The sequence below is a fragment of the Anolis carolinensis genome, chromosome 3 (genome assembly GCF_035594765.1).
Source record: "Anolis carolinensis isolate JA03-04 chromosome 3, rAnoCar3.1.pri, whole genome shotgun sequence".
Classification (NCBI taxonomy): Eukaryota; Metazoa; Chordata; class Lepidosauria; order Squamata; family Dactyloidae; genus Anolis; species Anolis carolinensis.
Window position 1 is genome coordinate 230,724,214 of NC_085843.1, and position 22,765 is coordinate 230,746,978.

Below are 22,765 nucleotides of genomic sequence, written 5' to 3' on the forward strand. Positions count from 1 at the left end.
TTGCAATATAATCCAGTTCAAAGCAGATAATCTGGTTTTATATGGCAGTGTAGAAGGGGCCCCACTCCAACTCCATTCTGCTATTCAGGAATACACAATGAAAGCAGTCGCGACAGATGGCTATTCAGCCTCTGCTTAAAAATCTCCAGAAGAGAGTCCACAAAATCAGGGCAGTATATTCCACTGACCAACGGGACTCAAAGGCGTTTGTGTAACTGGAATATACTTAAAGGGTTGTTGCACTGCATATCGTTCCATATGTTCAATATCTTTTGGGTTTTTCCCTACAATGGTATTGGGTAGCTTCGGTTTCCTTTAACACTCCAGATATCTCAGGCATTGCAAAATCAGAAACTGCAGATAGCAATATGTATGTGCTTGGGTTTATTTTTCCTCTCTGGTTGCAATGAAATGTAGTGAGTCAAAGACACAAATATGCACTTGCAAGCCAGGTTTTGTTTGAAAACAAGAGACGTCAATTGCAGTTGGGGCTTTTTTTTTTTAAAGAAGCTGACTCTTCAAAGGATTTGGAAGTTATGTTTCTGGGAAAAGGTAATGATGTAGAAAGTAGGATTAAACCCATATGTGGGAAATAGGAAGACAGTGCTTGAAAGCTGTGAGAAATTGAGACTAGCTGAAAACACACACACACAATCCATCTACTGACAGACCCACCCAAAATCCAGACATTTCTTGATAATTCACAAAGGCTAAACTCCTGAAGTCAGTTAAAGTATATACTTATATCTTTCATGTTTAATTAAAGAAAAATCTGTTTCCTATTCCGGATTTAAATAAAGTTCTAAAATGTCATGTTCTGGTTTGGATTAATACACCTTTATGTACAGCTTGCTTGTATATCTATATATATAAAAGAGTGATGGCATCACGGCAATTCACAAAACAACAAAAGTACAGGCCCCCCAATCTCAAAATTTGACAACACAACCCATCATCCACGCCTCAAGGTTGATACAACAAAAAGAAAAGAAAAATAAAGTCCTAATTAGAGGGAGAGCAATAATTTTTTCTATCCAATTGCTGCCAGTTTAGAGGGCTAATCTCTGCCCACTTGGTTGCCTAGCAACCAAGGGACAGCCAGGTTTCAGTTAGGGGACAGGTAGATTTAGGCCTCACTTAGACTTCTTCCACAGATTATCTAATTTGCACTGGATTATATGGCAGTGTAGACTCAAGGCCCTTCCACACAGCTATATAACCCATTTACAATCTTATATTATCTGCTTTGCACTGGATTATCTTGACTCCACACTACCATATAATCCACTTCAGTGTGCATTTTATACAGCTGTGAAGAAGGGGCCTCATATAATCCAGTTCTGAGCAGATAATATAAGATTAGAAATATACAGTAGAGTCTCACTTATCCAACGTAAACAGGCCGGCAGGATAAGTGAATATGTTGGATAATAAGAAGGGATTCAGGAAAAGCCAATTAAACATCAAATTAGGTAATCGTTATACAAATTAAGCACCAAAACATCATATTATACAACAAATTTGACAGAAAAAGTAGTTCCATGCGCAGTAATGCTATGTAGTATTTACAGTAGAGTCTCACTTATCCAACACTCGCTTATCCAACGTTCTGGATTATCCAACGCATTTTTGTAGTCAATGCTTTCAATATATCGTGATATTTTGGTGCTAAATTCATAAATACAGTAATTACTATATAGCATTACTGTGTACTGAACTACTTTTTCTGACAAATTTGTTGTCTAACATGATGTTTTGGTGCTTAATTTGTAAAATCATAACTTAATTTGATGTTTAATAGGGTTATCTTTAATTCCTCATTATCCAACATATTCGCTTATCCAACGTTCTGCCGGCCCGTTTATGTTGGATAAGTGAGACTCTACTGTACTGTATTTACAAATTTACCACTAAAATATCACAATGAATTTAAAACATTGACTACAAAAACATTGATTATGAAAAGGCAGACTGCGTTGGATAATCCAGAACATTGTATAAGCGAATCTTGGATAAGTGAGATTCTTCTTTAATATGAAATAATTACTGGGATAGAATAATGCAGAACAATATAATCTCTAAAACCAGGACAGTAAATAAACAGGGGAATTCCACACAGGAAACAATCAGGGCCAGCTAACACCTCCCAACAAAGTATTCCCATCATGAAAGTCTGGCAAATCCTCTGTTTTCTCAGGGCCACAGACAGTAGAAGCACATAAAATATCGCAAACAACACCACTCTGAAAACAAGGGAATTCCAGACAGGAAACAATCAGGGCCAGCTAACACCTCCCAACAAAAAATTCACTCAGGGAGGAAACAGCCAGGCTTTAAAGCTGCAAGGCCATTACATCCTAATCATTTTTCCTAATTGCAGCATTCATGCTTGCCTCCAACAAACAAAAAAAACCAATCAGAAATATTGTATATTCACAACCTTTAGGAAATAATATCCCCTGATGGCGCAGTGTGTTAAAGCGCTGAGCTGCTGAACTTCTGGACCGAAAGGCCACAGGTTTGAATTGGGGGAGCGGAGAGAGCCCCCACTGTTAGTCCCAGCTTCTGCCAACCCAGAAGTTCAAAAACATGGAAATGTGAGTGCATCAATAGGTACTGCTCTGGCGGGAAGGTAACGCCGCTCCATGCAGTCATCCCACATGACTTTGGAGGAGTCTACAGACAACGCCGGCTCTTCGGCTTAGAAATGGAGATGAGCACCAACCTCCAGAGTCAGACACGACTGGACTTAATGTCTGGGGAAAACCTTTACCCTTGACCTTAACTACCACCAATTCCTCAATACTTTATTTCCCATACCACCATACTTTGCCACAGCAACGCGTGGCCAGGCACAGCTAGTACTACATAAAAATATCAGTCTGTTTGTCATGTGTTTTTATGGACTAGCTTTTTTTTATCGTGTCAGAAGCGACTTGAGAACATACTGCAAGATGCTTCTGGTGTGAGAGAATTGGCCATCTACTGAAACGTTGCCCAGGGGACGCCTGGATGTGTTACTATGTGGGAGGCTTCTCTCATGTCCCTGCAAGCTAGAGCTGACAGATGGGCCCTCACCCCGTCTCGCAACCTTCAGGTCAGCAGTTCAGCCAGCACAAGGGTTATTGCGCCCATTGAAAAGGTTATGTTAGCAAACATCTCACAGTTTTTTGGGTACTGCGAGATTACTTGCTTCTTCTGCTGTGAGAAAACAACATAGTTGCCATACTCTTGTGTACTTCTGTAAAATGCAGAATAAAACAACGGAGGCTTGGAAAAGCAAACAGCATGTTGTTTTTGTAGTTTCAAAGCATAGCTGCTGCTCAATCCCATAAGGTTTTCTGAAATGCAAGACCTGCGTTAGAGGCCCTTCCCTTAGATTCTCCAGTTGGGTGAGGTTAGATAGGTGAAGAATTTAGCAACCAGGGAGGAAACTTTTAATGGTGATACCCAGTTTGTGGAATGCTCTTCCAGATGTGGGAGGCACCAGTATTTTATCCATCACAAGCCATCAATTTGATTTAGTGGGAAAGTAGATAATGTACTTGTATAATTAAACAAACTTTGGGCCTATAACTGCTTCCTGCCTTATGGTTTGTCCTATGGGTGATCTTGGGCAAGTCACGTTATCTCATGCCCCTATATCCCAGGACGTGATCTCAAATTATCTGTCTATCCTAGATTATCTAGCAGTGCAGACTGATATAATCGTGTTTAAAGCAGATAATCTGGGAAGTGACAGCCTTCTTCGAACCTTCTCTAGTAATCTGTTTATCTATGATCCTGTTGCTTACTGTTTCCTGCATATATGTTCTGGAATGGAGCTTTCTTTACTCTATGGTTCCTGAGAAGTCATGAAAGGGGATGCAGACAACATGCTCTCTCTCTCCCTCCCTCCTTCTCTCCCCCCTCCTTCCTCCCCTCTCCTTTTGACTATGTGACCTGTTGATAACTGTTTTGTTATAAAAGAGATGCACTGGCTGGATGGCACAGAGAATTATTTCAAACATATCTGAAACTGGATGGATAGGTTTTGTACCTGTGTATGCTGAACACATGAAGGTTGTGAGTAAAACAATTTTTTTTATCAAATTCTACTTCTTTTTTTGTCTCTTGAGTGCATAATATAAAAGAAGTTTTTTTTAATGGGAGAGTATATGTTTTTGGGCACTGAAAAACATTTTAAAGCTCTGCTGTTTTTATGTACTGGCAACATCTCTGTTTTCCTAACAGATCAGAGATAACAGGTTATTCAGTCTAACAACTGAAACCATTGCTTTGCATAATTATATCTGATTGTATACCACACGAGAAGATTATACTCTAAAGGGTTTTTGGCTCTTCTCTGAAAGGTTATGCTTTTCTAAAAAGTTATTATCTCCAAATGGTGTTTTCCAAAAGGTTATGAAATCAATTTTCCAAAATGATATAATTGTGGTGGGGCTTATCTCTGAAGGGAATGAGTCTGTCTATCGGGATGAGGTGGATTGACTGCTCTCGTGATGTAGGGACAATAATCTGGTTCTTAACATCAACAAGACCAAGAATCTCATAGTGGATTATAGGAAGAACAGGCCAGAAATTCAGCTTTTGGTCATAAATGGAGACCAAGTGGAGCAGGTGGCCAGTTTTAAGTTCCTGGGTGTCACAGTGAAGGAGGATCTGACCTGGGGCACCCATACAGCAGTGTTGATTAAGAGGGCCCAGCATAGACTGTACTACCTGCGACTCCTAAGGAACCAGCAACTGAATGAAAAACTGCTGGTGACTTTCTACCGCTGTGCTATAGAGAGTGCATCTGCTCATGGTCTGGTAGCTGAACAATGGCAGATAGGAAGGCGCTCCAAAGGGTCACCACTTCTGCACAGCGAATCATTGCCTGCCCTCTTCCCTCGCTGGAAGAACTTTATAATTCCTGCTGCATATTCTTTCTTTTTTTTAATTATTGCCATCTGGCAGACAGTACAGGGTAACAAAGACAAGGACAGACAGACTGAAGGATTGTTTTTAACCTAGAGCTGTGGCTATGCTGAACTCTGTAGTTTCGCATTGATGTGGCATTGGAGGCTGTGTGGTGTGGAAGGATGAATGTGTTGTTTTGTGGTGTGTGCAGGGGAAGGCATACAATAACACAATGACAAAGCTATTCTGTTCTATTCTATGTTATTGCTCATATTTAGAGAATAGTATATAGTGAACATCCCATCTACTCTAAGGTACGGTAACTGATGGGTTACTTTTCAGTGGGGAGACACTAAGGCTCCTTCCACACAGCTGAATAAATCCCATATTTTCTGCTTTGAACTGGAATATATGTCAGTGTGGACTCAGATAATCTAGTTCAAAGCAGATAGTGTGAGATTTTCTGCCTTGATATTGTAGGTTATGTGGCTGTGTGGAAGGGCCCCAAGTATTGTTGTATCCTATGATTTTATCTTGGAATTGGTCACAACTCTAATCCCTTGATTATAGATGCAAGCCTCTCTGATATGAAAGTATCTATTCTACAAGTGGTATTTGAATCAGTATCTTCACAAATGTAATGGCTCTAAAATAGGGACATATAGATAGGAGAATGGGATCATTATCAATCCTTTATCAGAGGTGTAGATCACACAGCCATCTTGATGTTCTTGCACTGCAACTCCCAGGAGTTGTAGTCCAATATAGTCAATGGTGGGGATGCTTAATTCATCCACATAGGGAGGATTTCAGAATTCCCATCCTATTACATGTAGTGCATCTACCTACTGCTCATTGATTGTTCAGGTTATTGTATGAAAGCCCCAGTTCAAATCTGACCTCCTCAACAAACCCACTAGCAATCTGCTCTCTCAAACTCTGGTCCCTGATTGACAGTATAAGGAGAATACTGATCTGCATTGCAGGACCGTTGTAAATGTTATATGATAACATTTTGAAAGCATCCAAAGCATTTTGATGCTCTACATTATTTCACACTGATGCCATATGTTTCAATGATATCCTAAACAATTTACAGATGCTTGATTTGTAAAAGATGGATGTAGTAGCAGGATATAGGAAGTCTATTAAATATACATACAGTATTTTAAATATTCGCACAAAGCTGGTCCTCCTACCCCTGTTCTAAAATAAAATCCTTTACAAGGTCATTGGATCTCTGAGGATTGCAAAAGATGAAGACATCGCTTTGGCATTTCTACCCACGATTGATCTGCAATCAAATTTGCCAAGCTTTAGCTCCCAGTTCTTGAGGAAATGTTCCCGTCATGTAGAACTACCAACAATGAAACCAGTATTTGCCAAGTTTCTGTAAACAAGCTGGCTGATCAGCGTCATGCAGCCCTGGGATTGGCACATCAACTTGAAATACCACTGGCACAAACAGTGTGTTTCAAGTACTATCTTGTTAATGATAGGCCATGCAGCCTTTTTGGATACGTTTACAGATACAGCTTGTTCGCAAAATCGCAGGCTTGGCTGGTGTGTTTTTCCTATGGGAATTAGTGTCACTAAACAGACCCAATAAAACAAAAGAAAACAAAAAAAATGACCTCTTGTGCTTGGTTTGCAGGAAATGGGAAAATAACAGACAGGCTTTGTTTGCTATTTCACCTTCCTATCCAACCTCAATCCCAACATACCCACACTCAGTTCACTCTCATGCAGTAGAACCTGTGCAATCTCTGAACCTAACATTTGCAGCAAAAGCAAAACAAAGACTGCCAATCACCATTCTGACTTCTTTGAGTGCATCCACACTGTAGAATTAATGCAGTTTGATACTTCTGCAACTCCCAGGAGTTATAAATTTACAAGGCCTTTAGTTTTTTCTGCCAAAAAGTGCTGGGGTGTCTCACCAAACTACAGATCCCAGGATTCCATAGCATGCAGTCACGGCAGTTAAAGTGGTATCAAAATATGTTAATTCTACAGTGTAGATGCACTTTCTGAAAGCAAGACCCATTTAAAATAATTGAGCTTATTACTGAGCAAATATACATTAGATTGTCTTGCACTTTATGCATACTTTGAAGCTGAAAATAAGGAGGAAAAACCCTTTTGAAACCAATTCACACAAGCTGTCAGCTTGTCTGCTGTAATAATTACTGAAGTTGGTTTGACATGTGGTATACCAGGGGTCCTCAAACTTTTTAAGTGGAGGGCCGGTTCATGGTCCCTCAGACTGTTGAGGGGCTGAATTATCATTTGGAAAAAAAATACGAACAAATTCCTATGCACATTGCACATGTCTTATTTGTAGTGCAAAAAAAGAAAAGAAAAGAAAAGATATTTATTTATTTATTTATTTATTTAATGCATTTATACTCCACCCTCTTTCACACCGAAGGGGACTCAGAGCAGCTTACAAGTTTTATGTACATACAATATATTATATCATTAGCATAGCACAATATGAGCATTATATATTACTATATTGTACTATACCAATATACTATAATATTATTAGTAATATTACCTTTAATATATAATATATAATTAATATTATGTGGTACTATTATTAGTATTATATTGTATTACATTATAATATTAGTATCCATATTATATGTACAAACAATATATTATATTATTACCATAGTACAATATTAGTAAATGAAAGAACAATACAATATTTAAAAATAAAAACAATTTTAAACAACATACAGTAAACCTATCAGGATTTCAGTGGGAAGTGTGGGCCTGCTTCTGGCCAATGAAAGAGTCAAGTTAAGTAGAATTGTTGTTGTTGTTGTTGTTGTTGTGTGCCTTCAAGTCATTTCAGACTTTGGGCAAGCCTAAGTCTAAAACTGAGGGCAGGGGCCGGGTAAATGACCTTGGAGGGCCGCATCCGGACCCCGGGCCTTAGTTTGGGGACCCCTGTTGAATACTGTAAAACTGCAGAGGCAACATTAGTTTAATCCTGGCATATGTCCTCTTTTTCTTTCAAGAGCCTAAGGAATGGGTGGGAATTGTGAATCCCTCTAGATGTTGTTACATTGCAATCCCATGCTATGGAGACCTAACACTAGGAAAAATGCTACGCATTCAGTGCTGCACATAAGCAAATATACAGGGAAGGAGTCACAACTGTTGGTCTCAATAAAGTCTTTGTGTGTCATTACATCCACTGAGCACCTCAATGGTAAACCCACATGTAAACTATTAAAATCAGTCCTGAAACCCCTTAGAACAGTGGTCATGGCCATTCACCAAGCAGCACTGAGACTTAACAGAGACCTGTTTGTGCCCAGGACTCTCCTTCCAATTAATGAGTTAATACATAGTTAATTATAGTGCCATTACAAACAAAGTAAGAGTCATAACAAAAAGTGTGGGAGGAAGAAAGGATAAAAGATATAACTTCAATAAGCATTCATCCCACCCACTCCATCCAAATTTAGAGATACTGGGAAATACTGATTGGGCAATAAAATGTTTGGGAATCGTGACTGGCCTATTGGAAAATGAAGTAAACAGTGGTTGTGAGAACCAGAGGCTGTTGGAATGATGACATTTGGAAAGTCAAAGGAGTGAGTGGGAGAAATAATTATAATCAGAGGCAAAATAACCTAAAGTCTGGAAAATGAAAGATAGCAGAGGCCAACTTAGTCTGAGGTAATCTAAAGCAGACTTATTTATGCTGCAGTTTCCAGAGTTGATGGGAACAATGTTGCCAGTCTTGAATCCATTTTTGTGTGCCATAACAATAGTCAAAGGAGTCTGATATGCATGTCTACTTAGAAGTCGGATTTCATCACATCCAAGTTCCCCACCCTTCCCCCGTTGCCACACGCTTCTAAAACAATTCATAGACTATGTATGTATTTATTTATTTACAACATTTATTCCCTGCCTTTCTTAACTCCGGAGGGGACTCAAGGCAGCTTTACACATAGGCAACATAGGGCCTCGCCAAAAACCGGGACACGAAACGGAACAAATGCACATGACTACTTCCCACCACAAAAACATTGGGTTCCAGGCTCAGCGATGAGTCCAGGAGAACTCCCAAACTGTGAACCTGCTTCTTCACGGGGAGTGTAACTCCATCCAACACAGGTTGTAACCTTATAGCCTGTTCAGCCTTACAACTGACCAGGAGTACCTCTGTCTTGTCTGGATTCAATTTCAATTTGTTCGCCCTCATCCAAATCGTCACAGCAGCCAAGCACCGGTTCAGGACCTGAGCAGCCTCCTTCGTAGCAGGTGGAAAGGAGTGATAGAGTTGAACTCCAGATTATCTCTCCCAGCGGCATCATGTAGATGTTAAGCAACGTGGGGGACAGTATTGAAACCTGGTACAGTATTGTACCACAGAGCCTATCATATGATGCCCGCAAAAGGGAGAAAGCGCTTAAAAACCCGTGGGATGGGATCTCCTATGCTCCACTTCTTTTGCAAAATTCTTCTGCATAAGTCTGGAACAGGTTTTTTTCCATTAATGTAACCCTAAGGAATAGCACAATTGTTAGATATCACCACTTTGCTTTAGCTGCATTTTCTCTTTCTTAATAACCTAGACTTTCAAAATTGTGCTATTGCTAGCTTTTTCACTTTTTTGTTCCTTTTTAAAAAGCCAACTACAGGAAATTGGAACAGTGCCTTGGGTTGACAATAGAGTAAGAGGATTGAGAAGGAAAGTAAAGTATCCCAAAAAGTGGTGTCTGAGGCAGGAGGTGGTGATCCTGTGTGATGTGGGTCAGTAAATCCTCCATCTTCTTTGAAGACAGAATCACACACAAATTAGATGATTCTACACGCAAGATTATTCCCTTCCGCCTCCCTGCGCTTTTCCTAGCTTGCTGAGCCATTTCGCAGCTCCTTAGGCTCTCTCCAGCACGTGAGTTGTTTGCCATTTTATATAATGAAAGTCGTTTTATGCCACCATTGTATAAACTGGGACTTGAGCGTCAATGGATTTCAGTATCCATAAGGCGTCCTGGAACCAAACCCCTGTGGATGCCAAGGGCCCACTGTAAACCCCAATGAATTTAGAAGAATGTATTTCCAGAAAAGTGGGTTAAATATGCAGCCTAATTTATTCCCATCTGTAGAATGATGTAACTTATTTAGAAGCCTAGTTAGACATAAATCTCAACAGGGCAGCTCTCCCCACCATAGAAACTTTGAATTTCAAACTTTATTTCTTTTATGGTGACTGGGGTTTTCTCAGCAAGATTTACACACAAGAGGTTTGCCATTGCCTTCCTCTTGAACTGAGAGAGGGAGAACTTAAGAGTCCTAGTTTAATCATCAAAGCACCACACTAGACTTGACTTCCTTTGACTTTCTGCTTCAAGCCCACATTAGGGAAAGTATTAACTGTCTGTAATTATTAGACACATTACACAAACATGAACTAGCTACCATATGGGACACTGAGCAGGAGCTGGATCATGACAGCTAGTGACACTGAATTAACTTTCCTTCTTGCTGTCTCTATGAATCCTCATCCCCATCCCAAAAAAGATGTTATTCCATTCAAGAGAGGTTCCCATTTGTAAAGCCCACCCAAGCTTAATACAGATTTAAAATGATCCACTCCCTCTTACAAAGGACAAGGGAGATCAGAATATGAGATGAAATAATAGCAGTAGGATTTCTGTGAAATATTATCAGGTCAAGTGCTGCAAAAACCCCAACAACTTTGATTTTTTTTCTAAGCATATCAGAAGCATTGCTTCTGGTGTGAGAGAATTGGCCATCTACAGAGACATTACCCAGGGGATGCCTGGATGTGGTACTGGGAGACTTCCTTCATGTTCCCGCAAGCTAGAGCTGACAGATGGGAACTCACCCCATCTCGCGGATTCGAACCGGCAACCTGCCGATCAGCAACCCAACCATCAGGTCAGCAGTTCAGCCGGCACAAGGGTTTAACCTACTGCGCCATCGCAGCTCTAAAAACATTGATGACATTAATCAGTGTTTCTCATTTTACATCTCAGTCAAAAGGAAAACCGACTGCAAAACTTCACATGGATGGTGGGGTATAGTTAACTATAAGTTCCATGGCAAACTAAGTTCATGGAAATAAGTGAGGGCCCTTCCAGACAAGCCCTGTATCTCAGGATATGATCCCAGGTTTTCTGCTTTAAACTGGATTATATGAGTCCACACTGCCAGATAATTTGGGATAAACAGAAACCCTGGGACCAGACCCTGAGATATAGGGCCAGTCTGGAAGGGCCCTGAGTTTGGGTCAGATTGGATACCTTCCTATGAAAGCTGGATGGACTACCCATCTCAGCTACGAAGAGTGAGGCAGGAAGAGAGGGAGCTATTATAGCCAAGCAAGAAGGCCAGCCATGAGGGAGTCAGAATTTATCAGGATTTGGAAACAGCACCACTCTTGCAACACTCACTTTTAGTGTAACAACCATTAAACCAATCCAAAGTAAATATTAGGATTTGGAATTACAGTTCATCGTTTCTGAGAAGTGCTGATCTCTTAACATGTTCACCCTTACATGCTGTTGTTAGCATAGTAATACAGCAAACCATAATTTATTGTGAAGTGGGGAAAGTAACTTGGCTGTGCAGCTGTATCTATGGATTTCAACATGCAATACGTTGGCTAATGCTGCAAGGCTCCTGTCTGTTATTTCTTCTGGCTGTCGCTTGTAGATCCTCTTAACCACTGTTTTGATTCAGTCAGATAGTTCAATACAGGGCCAGAAAAAAATGGGCACTGCTTTACATAATAAGCAGTGACAGACTCCACATGATAAAAGATAACCTCAAATAATCTTGGACCTTGTTCTCCAGTGACAGGCGGATGCACAGGTCAGTGGGCTTTAATCCCAGCTATTTCTCATCAAAAACAGGGTAGCAGCCAGACACAAGAAACAAAAGAACTGTCCCAAAAAGCAATGGTGGGAGAGACAGAATATGCTACATCTTCATAAAATGCTGCTGAAAAGAACCCATCAAATGTTCTGGAAATATAGCAACCCAGCAATCAATAATTGTTTTGGAGATACCTGCCATAACACACTTCTTTCTTATTTCACACAGAGAGTGCTCAGCTCTTCCTCTGCCTAGTCACAAACATCCTGAGTCAATGGCTCTGATTATAGACCTTTAAAAATAAATGGAGAACACCATATTTTCAGTAAATAATTTATTATTACTTGGAATAAGTGGTCAATATCTCAGGCTTATTATAGGACAATAGAGCTGGAAAAAACTCTAACAGTGATCTAGTTGTTTCTATAGTGTAGGAATCAGCCGCTCAAATACTCTTAAAAGGTGGGCAACCAACTTAAAAACATCAATCATAGAGAGTGTCTATCACTTTTCAAGGAAGTCTATTCCATTGTCAAATAGCACTTACCATAAGAAAAATCTTCCTAATATTTACTTGGAATTTCCTTTTTTGTATTTTGAATCCATTCGTTGGGGCCCTATCCAAATATATTCCAGCTTTGACAGCTTTTCAGATTTTTAACCTCAGCTATAGCACCTTTCTAACTTTTCTTCTCCAGGCTAAAGCTACTCACAACCTTAACAACTCCTCACAGGGCTGAGTTTTTAGAGTCTTCCGCAGGCTTTGGTTAATCAGATGATTTGCATAATTTTAAAGTACACAATGAATAAAGTGAAATAATTAAAGATTTCTTATGTCTTGGCTCAGCAATTAATCAAAATACAGATTGAAGTGAAGAAATGGGAAGACTGGGACTTGAAATGGCAGTTCTCAAGGGACTAGACAAGATCCTCAAGTATAAACATCGATCATTGAATACCAAAGTCAGAATGGTCTATATCAGTAGTTTTCAACCTGTGGGTCCCCAGGTGTTTTGGCCTACAACTCCCAGAAATCCCATCCAGTTTACCAGCTGATATGATTACTTGCCTACATCATTGTATTTCCAATGTCCGTGTATGGCTATGAAAGCTGGACAGTGAAGACAGCATTGGAAGAGAATCAACTCATTAGAAATGAGGTGCAGTTCTACGGATGCCCTTGAATGCCATAAACAGAATAAATGGGCCCTGGAACGAATCAAGATGTCTAAACTGAGATTGTCATACATTGGATATACCATGAGAAGACATGAATTCCAGCAGGCACCAGCCAATCCCTCTGCAAGGCCAGAAATGCAGCTTAATGGTGTGACATTAGAAAATGTCGACCATTTCCACTACCTTGGCAGCCACCTCTCCACAAAAGTCAACATTGACACTGAAATACAACACTGCCTGAGCTCTGCGAGTGCAGCATTTTTCCAAATGAAGCAGAAGATGTTCGATGATCGGGACATCCATAGATATAACAAGGCGTTCATTTATAAAGCCTTTGTCCTCCCAACTCTGCTATACGCCTGCAAAACGTGGATTGTCTACGGATGTCACACTCAACTCTTGGAGCGATTCCATCAGCGTAGCCTCTGAAAAATCCTACAAATCTCTTGGGAAGACAGGTAGACAAATGTCAGTGTGTTGGAAGAAGCAAAGACCACTAGCATTGAAGCGATGCTCCTACGCCACCACGTGGAGTGGCCACGTTATCCGAATACCCGATCACCATCTCCCAAAGCAGCTACTATACTCCCAACTCAAGAATGGAAAACGGAATGTTGGTGGACAGAAAAGTGATTTAAAGAAGGCTTAAAGCTAACCTTAAAAACTGTGGCATAGACACTGAGAACTGGGAAGCTCTGGCCCTTGAGCACTCTAGCTGGAGGTCAGCTGTGACCAGCAGTACTGCAGAATTCGAAGAAGCACGAATGGAGGGCTTAAGGGAGAAACGTGCCAAGAGGAAAGCAAGTCAGGCCAACCCTGACTGGGACCGTCTTCCACCTGGAAACTGATGTCTCCACTGCGGGAGAATATGCGGATCAAGAATAGGTCTCTCCAGCCACCTACAGACCCACCCCCAAGACCCCACAATTGGAGGACCATCATCCTTGATCTACAAGGGATTGCCTAAGTAAGTATACCATGAGAAGACACGAATCACTAGAAAAATCAACAATGCTTAGTAAGGTAGAAGGCAGTAGGAGTAAAGGAAGACCACACTCCACATGGATAGTCTCAATGAAGGAAGCCATAGCATTGAGTCTGCAAGACCTGAGCAGAGCTGTTGATGATGGACGGACCTGGATGTGTTTCATTCATAGGCTCACCATACGTCAAAGTCAACATGATGGCAATTAACCAACCCACTTACCTTTGTACGCTTTTCAGCTTGTCAATACACTTTTAATTGGTGCCCAGAACTGCACAGTACTCCAAATGAGATCTAACCAGAGCAGAATAAAGTGTTACTCTTACTTCTCTCCATTTGGAACTATAAGCCTGTTCATTACCCCAGAATTTTATTGTGTCTTCAAGTTGTTTTCAACTTATGACAACCCTAAAATGAGCCTATTACAAGGTTTTCTTGGTAAAATTCATTCAGGGATGTTTGCCTTCTTCTTAGGCATGATTCACTCAACGGCATGGGCAGATTTTGGACTCTCAGAGTCCAAGTCCAACATGCAACCCACTACACCACACAGGCTATAGAATCGCTCCCACCCTATGAACAATACTTATCAAGAAAACCCTATAATGAGTTCATCTTAAGGCTAACAATACTGTTCTATGAATAATTGCAGTGTGGCTGTGGCACTATATTTTGTTATTTACAAATAAAATATTGCCATATTGTAAAGGAGTTACTCGGCATGGTTTTCTTTTTAAGTAGCCTCAATTAGTGAGTTGGCTTTTTTGGGAGTAGGAAGCATAATACTTTCTGATATTATAATTGAAAACTGCTGTTCTCTATGCTGATGAAATATTTTGTTATGCTTAATAATGTTGTCAACATAAGTAACTCCTTACATAGCAAATTTTGAAACACTGAAAATGATGCCATCTGGTGGTTTAATATAATATATATTGCTTTACAGTATTTCACGTTTCTTTAAATATTTCCCCTTAAATCCAATTAGATACAGGGTGTGACCTGTGCCTGTGAATATAAGAACATTGTCATTTACTGTTCCTTAAAGACTGATGAAATTGTGCTCTTTTTTACTAATTTGAATAATTTATTTATTTATTTATTTATTTACAGTATTTATATTCCGCCCTTCTCACCCCGAAGGGGACTCAGGGCGGATCACATTATAACACACATAGGGCAAACATTCAATGCCCATAAACACATCAAACAGAGACAGAGAGACACACGCAGAGGCAAGTTAACGTTCTTCTGAGGGGATGTTCGATTCTGGCCACAGGGGGGAGCAGCTGCTTCATCATCCACACTGACGACACTTCCTCATACCAGGTCGTAAATTAGTTAATCTTGCCTCCCCACTTTTTATAAGTGGTACCTTATCTCCTACTTGATAGATGCAACTATCTTTCGGGTTGCTAGGTCAGCAACGAGCAGGGGCTATTTTTTATTTTTAATTGACGGGTGCTCACCCCGCCACGGGCTGGCCTCGAACTCATGACCTCATGGTCAGAGTGATTTAAGGCAGCTGCTCAACAGCTGCGCCACAGCCCAGCCCCTATGTATCATTTTAATAGAGTTTAAAGTATCATCTAGGCATAATTTTAATTGAGTTTTCACTAACAGAAGCTAAAACTTCACTGATTAAATTATTACATTTTCTAGATTTTTTGTGCACTTGCAATCACTGTAATATATACATTTATGTATCTTACTACTTTGAGACCATGAAACCTAGCACTCAAAACTTGGCGTGGATAAGGGGACATTACAACTGTCCACCACAGAATCTTTTGTTTTTTAAAACTGCATTAAGTATAATCAAATTAAATTATATGCAGACTGCACTACTATCTTCAGTCAAAGGTGATGGATCATAATAATCAACACATGCCTTACTCAGGACAATGAATCGTATTAAAAGAAGCATGCTTATAGTTACAAAGAGTGACTACTAATCTGCAGTAACAATAAATGATATAGCATAGAAGCAGGCAGTGGGGAAGGTTGTGTCCAGAAGGAACTCCAGATCTGGAACTTGCTAAGACAGTAGGCAAACAGAATAAGAATGGCTGAATCAAAAGTAGCTGAGGCACCAGGAGAGAAATCAATAGCTTAGAGCCATGTCCCAGATGTTTTGGGCATTGATTTTGTGAAGCCCCAACTAGCATGTACCATCGATAGGGATTTATGGAGTTAAAATCCCCAACTAGAGGGCCAAATCTGAGAACAAAGTATGCACAGGCTAGTCTAATCTGTGTGAGGTCTAGTACTTGAGATGCATGTACAGTGAACCTTCTGGATCTATGTGCTCTAGATCTGTGATTTCCACCAATCACAGATTGCCATGTCCTATACATAAAATGATGGTGACATCAATGCAGACACGCTGAAGGATTTGTGCACATGTCACCACCATTTAATCATTTGGGATACAATCACTTGCTTTCCCAGCATTCACAGTGTGTGTGTGTTTAATGGAACTGAACCTCTACAGATCTGAAGGACCCACTATATTAGTATATACAATATATTACTATGCGTTAGCATATTGTGAATTTTCGAAATGAAGATCATTTAATTTGCATAACAAAAGAAACTGAATGCATTTCAGTATACCATATATGCCACCTACATCAGGAGGTCAGTATGCCAGACTCATGGTATACTTAATGGACTAGCAAAACCTAGTCAGAGTGTGCAACTATACAGCTGCAAGTTGTGTAAATCTGTAGATATCATAGAGCAGTGGTTCTCAACCTGGGGTCCCCAGATATTTTAGCCTTCTACTCCCAGAAATCCTAACAGCTGGTAAACTGGCTGGGATTTCTGGGAGTTGTAGGCCAAAAAACATCTGGGGGTCCACAGGTTGAGAAACACTGCCAGAGATACAACTCTATTCAGGCTTTTAAATGCATGCCTATAAACATTTACAGGAGAAAAGACAAGCATGGTTCATAAAATCAGTGTTTTATTTTGTCTTCATTATGAACATTTAACTGAGTTCAATGCAGGTAGACTTAATATCATTAGCTTTCCTTTTCAGATCAGCAACATTGGGCACTGTATCATCCTGGCTAACTGTGAAAGTGATTAAGACTGAAATATCTTCAAGTATTTGCTGTCCAATGCAAATGACTTTAACTAGCACCAAGAAAAAGAACAGCAATCATATGCATGGAGTTTGCTGACAAAATTAACGGATAGATCCTTACTAAAAAAGGAGATTGAAAAACTCACTAGGGTTTTGTGTGTGTGTGTGTCAGAACTGCAAGTCACTTCTGGTGTGAGAGAATTGGCCATCTGCAAGGATGTTGCCCAGGGGACGCCTGGATGTTTTTGATGTTTTACCATCCTTGTGGAAGGCTTCTCTCATGTCCCTGCATAGGGAGCTGAAGCTGACAGAGGGAGCTCATCCACGCTGTCCCCGAATTTGAACTGGAAACCTTCAGATCAGCAACCCAACCTTCAGGTCAGAAGTCATGCCAGCACAAGGGTTTAACCCACTGCACCAGCAGAGGCAATTCACTAGGTTTCTGTAGTCAATTCCCACAACTTCAGTCTAAAGCAAAGCAGAGGCTTCAATGAAATTGAGGCCAAAAATATGTACCAGCAAGACAGATTCTCACCATAAGTAGTCTATGTGTACCAAATGAGCACCTTTGCAACCTTTAAGGAAAAAGGCTAGCATAATCTAGTTATGTGCAGTTTCTCTTTTCTCGCCCACCCTTTAAGCATTCAATCTCCCGTATATATGTAAGAAACTGATAATATACAGGCAATATTTTACATGAGCATACCGTACTTCTAATGTAGAATCATCCCACATTTAATTTTACCAGCAAACACAGCAACAGATTTGTGAGGTAGGCTGTTATGTCCATGATGCAAATGGAGGGGACAATAAGGCATAGAAAATAATGGATTGTCTAAGGTCATCTGGTGAATTCAAGGTACAGTTGGAAGTTAAGATCCCGACTTTCCAGGGAGAAGGAAAAAAGATCCCTCTACTGTCTCCTTCTCTAGCTTCTTCTATACAGAGAAAATGCATATCATGCCATGGAACTTGGAATGAAATGGAAAAAGAAACAATAATCTCTTCCCATTTCCAAGACTGATTTGTCTTCATTTGTTCTGTTTGTCCCAAGACATGTTGTAGCTGTTGCTGACAGAAGGACTGGGGAATCTGTGGCTCTCTATATATTGATAAACAATCACTTCCATAATTCCTCACAATGGTCAGAAGATTGAAGGGAATTTATTATTTTCAAGCTCACTAAATTACAAATTTCACAGGAAGTTGTTATAGCAGCTAAAGGGGAATATACCAGTTTAGTGTGATAAAGTTGGTATCAAATTGGTTTAGTATGGTGTTGATAACATTTCATTACACCAGCACAGATGCAAATCCATTGCCGCCTAGAGAAAACGTCTGGGTCTTGAACATCATGTTTCCTAAATTTCTGGCTTCCAGTAAGGTCTTCAAAATTTTAAACACTGTATGAGACAGACGATTTTCTCAGGCCTTCCTGGAGTGCTTACAGCTTCGAAGACCCACTTTGAGAAAACCTGTAGCCTACATATACTTCTTGTTGTGCCCTCTATTACACCAGGGTAGTTAAGGCAACCAATAGGATCTCAATCTAGGATAGTTACTTTATGCATTTGTTGAATGATCATTAGAGGAAGCTGTATCTTTTGAAAGTAATGAAGCAAATCAACATAACATTAATACAAGTTCAGAAATTTAGACTATGTCACTCAATGTGAAAATTGGAGTAAACTCTCAAGTTTCACATCTATTTGATGTTTCCATATCCAAGATTGATTAAAACACATGAGGAGGTGGGAATTTGGCAAAGACAGTCTTAAGAGAGACAAGGCAAATATATAGCACCTGAGTGGAAGTCTCAGAGTTGCATAGAAGTCAGAAAGGCAAAGTGTGGGGGGTGGGATGTGATGAATGTGTTGGAGAGTATAGAGGAAGATTGCATAGCAAGAAACAAAACCGCTTTACAGCTTGTCCTTGATTGGGATGTTGTAAAAGCCAAGCTTCGAAAAAACTTTTTTGAGGGTTGTTGTGTTTTTTCCAGACTGTATGGCCATGTTCCAGAAGTATTCTTCCCTGACGTTTCACCCACATCTATGGCAGGCATTCCTGAGAGGTTGAGGATGCCTGCCATAGATGTGGGTAAAACATCAGGAAAGAATACTTCTGGAACATGGTCATACAGCCCGGAAAACACACTCTGTGATTCTGACCATGAAAACCTTTGACAACAACTTTTTGGAGGGATGAATATATGTCTGGAAATCCGACATCCAGCATTAGCATGTAGCGTTCTGAAAGTTGCCATCAAAGAAGAGTTGCTCTTTCAAGCATTGCAGAAAACTAACACCTTAAAACAGCAGTGATAAATTGGAACACAAGCTGATCATATCCAGCATCTGTTCCATACACTGGCCTACAATGTGCTTCAGACAAAAGAAAACAGTATCTTAATCCACTTAAGAAATCCTAACATATTGGTCGTTAGCACACAGTTAGAAATAATGGATAAATCAAGTATAGGATATTTCATAGTCAGGGCTGAACAGGGAAAGTCTAATCATGTTTACTCAGAAGTAAACCCTAAAGAGTCCAACAGATTTTTCTCTTAGCTAAAATTGTATAGGACTGCAATCTAAGTATGGATCTAAATGGTAGAATCATAGAATCGGAAGAGACCACAAAGGTCATCCAGTCTAATCCCGTACCATGCAGGAATACATAATCAAAACACTCCTCGATGGCCATCCATCCTCTGCTTGATAACCTCCAGAGAATGAGATTCCACCCTGCTCCAAGGCAACGTATTCTGCTGCCAAACAACTCTTATCATCAGAAAGTTCTTACTAATGGTTTACTGAAATCTCTTTTCCTGCAATTCAAATCCATTGTTCCATGTCCTAGTCTCAGAACAGCAGAGAACAAACGCATCCTCTTCTTTCAGCTATTTAAAGATGGCTATCATATTCCTTCTCAGCCTTCTTTTCCCAAGCTAAACATACCTAGCTCCCTAAGCCATTCCAGAGTTTGGATTATTTTGGTCACTCTTCATTAATTCAAGAAGGATATGGACAAGCCGGATGTAGAAACGTTCCGGCTTGTCCGTATCCTTCTTGAATTAATTAATGCAATTTAACATCACTTTAAGTACCATTGTTAATTGTTATGAATTCATGGGGTCTGTAGTTGGTAGGGCACACATTTGTCACAGAAGGCTAAAGATCTTATGAAGGTACAACTCCCATGGTTCCATAACACTAATTAAAGTAGTGACAAACTGCATTGATTCTAAAGTGTAATTGTATTCTATGTCTTTCTCTTCTGGAATTCCAGAATTTGGCAAGTATGTCTGTTCCTTTACAAATCATTGGGCACACCATGTAATATGTGAAGTTAATATTGTTTTCCTGTAAGCATAGTATTCACATAGTATTCACTCCTTAGGAAGCTGGAAAGGAACTGTAGACATTATTTCTTGGGTCAGTCATGGACACTGGGATATGAGAACACTGTTGAACAAGATCAAGGCAAGTGTGAAGTTTGGTTCTATTACTGATCACTAGTGGCAATAGAAAACTCTACTTCCTTTGCCAAGAGGCAGAAGTGATTGATAACTTTAAACTGAAGACCAGATCCATTTCCTGGCACAGGAATACATGACAAGAGGTTTATGCAAAAGCTAAACCTTACAGAGCTCAAGAGTGCCCATCTACACAACCCATCCCTAAACATTGGGAGCATAAGGAGAGAGGTAGTGATTATTTTTCTGCAGTATTTTGAGCTTATTTCCTGGCCGCAACTGCTCAGGTGCTTCTCCAGGGAAAAAGGATTCCAAGATGGGATGACGCAACGGGTTCTGATTGTTCTCACTTATAAGCCCTTGTTAAAATAGGCGTAAGACACTTTGTCCCCATGTTTGGCCACAATTGAGTCTCTCAGGTCGGGCTCCAGATGCGAAACGGCAATTTTGCTGAAAAGGAAAGGAAAGAATCCACTTAGTCCTACATGTAAGCCAAGGCTTGGAATGAAAGACTCCATAGATTAGGTAAGAGTTTGTGCCCTCTAAGGCAAACCACTTCACCTCACCAAGTATTAGTAGTTTGGGTTGCTGTGAGTCTGCCGGACTGTATGGCCATGTTCCAGAAGCATTCTTTCCTGGCGTTTCACCTGCATCTATGGCAGGCATCATCAGAGGTTGTGAGATCTGTTGGAAACTAGGCAAGTGGGGTTTATATATCTGTGGAATGTCCAGAGTGGGAGAAAGAACTCTTGTCTGTTTGAGGCAGGTGTGAATGTTGCAATTGGCCACCTTGATTAGCATTTAATAGCTTTCATCTTCAAGGTCTGGCTGCATACTGCCTGGGGGAATTCTTTGTTGGCTACCAGTATTAAAAAATTCTAAAACCAGGACAGTAAATAAAGGACACCACTCAGAAAAACAGGGAATTTCAGACAGGAAACGATCAGGGTAGTTAACACCTTCCAATAAAGGATTCCCCCAGGCAGTAAGCAGCCAGACCTTGAAGCTGCAAGGCCTTTCAATGCTAATCAAGGTGGTAAATTACAACATTCACACTTTCCTCGAACAGACAAGAATTCTTTCTCCCATCCTGGACTTTCCATAGATATATAAATTTCTCTTGCCTAATTTCCAACAGATCTCACAACCTCAGAGAATGCCTGCCATAGATGCAGGTGGAACGTCAGGAAAGAATGCTTCTGGAACATGGCCATACAGCTCAGAAAACACAGCAACCCAGTGATTCCAGCCATAAAAGCCTTCGACAACATATTAGTACTTTTCTAGCTGTGAGAAGTGGTGTTGGGAGAAAAAAGAGGAACAGGACACTTGCCTATTATGATAAAAGCCACCCACATTGAGCTTTTCCTGTTACTAGCTGTTAATTTTACAGTTGAGGTTTCTGAGGAAATAGGCACTTTTTAAAGAATACACCAAGTCCTTTGTCATCTGTCTAGACAACAAAGGAAAGTCCAGGCAATATGGCGTTGAAAGTAGCAGTAAATGGATGCAGCTGCAAATAGAGTAAGTTCCTGAACAAAGTGGACTATGACTTTTTTCTTCTGATGGGAGATGAATCACATACAGGCAGGTGTCAAATCAATATTAAGTGCACAGCAAATCCACATTACAGACATGGGAATGCCATAACAAGGTAGGCATATTACATGACAAACTCATAAAACGATCCTAAGCAGTACATCATTACAGAATGAATTCAGTGCCAAATTCCTAGTCAACACCTAGGAGTGTTAGTGGACTTTTGTTCAATATATCTGGGAACCAGTGCCTTAGCAGATGGTTTCATCAACATCTTAGAAATACAAATGGTGCCAAAGATACTGTCATTCTGGCATCAACCAAAAATATAAATGGGTATTTAAAGGATTTTAGGGCAGGACTGATTTACAGGTAAATTGATTTAACTGTTTTCAAACTGCTTTGTTGTAAGCGTTGAATAGTTTAATATGGTTTAACCTTTACATTATTCTTACTGGTTTCAATTGGTCTTTTAATATGAGGTGGGGTATGAATATTTTAATACATAAATAAGTTTGATAAAAACACATGGACTCCAATGTCTTGACTTAAAGAGACATACTCCATTTCAGTGGTTTCCCATCTTAAAAGACCAGTGAAGACACTGATAGCAACAACAGAATTGGGCTTCACCTCAACTGATACCAGAATTGTAGGTAAGTCAGAAGCAAACATCAGGAAAGGCAGAAAAAGAAGAAGAATAAACTGGGTTGCTGTGAGTTTT

The 22,765-nt window shown here is 40.1% G+C and overlaps 2 protein-coding genes across 3 annotated transcripts in view; one reads left to right on the forward strand and one right to left on the reverse strand.

Moving 5' to 3' along the window:
- The first annotated feature begins 4,041 nt into the window (after positions 1-4,041).
- Positions 4,042-22,765, forward strand: part of arl3 (ADP ribosylation factor like GTPase 3) — a 131,929-nt gene continuing 113,205 nt past the window's right edge. The window contains exon 1 of the mRNA XM_062976316.1: positions 4,042-4,065. Coding sequence (XP_062832386.1) covers positions 4,057-4,065 — 9 coding nt within the window. The 5' untranslated portion in view covers positions 4,042-4,056. The remainder of the gene's footprint in view (positions 4,066-22,765) is intronic.
- Positions 16,888-22,765, reverse strand: part of sfxn2 (sideroflexin 2) — a 53,903-nt gene continuing 48,025 nt past the window's right edge. For both annotated transcript variants that reach the window (XM_003218479.4, XM_062976315.1), the window contains one exon: positions 16,888-20,952. In XM_003218479.4, the coding sequence (XP_003218527.2) occupies positions 20,853-20,952 (100 nt within the window). In that variant the 3' untranslated portion in view covers positions 16,888-20,852. The remainder of the gene's footprint in view (positions 20,953-22,765) is intronic.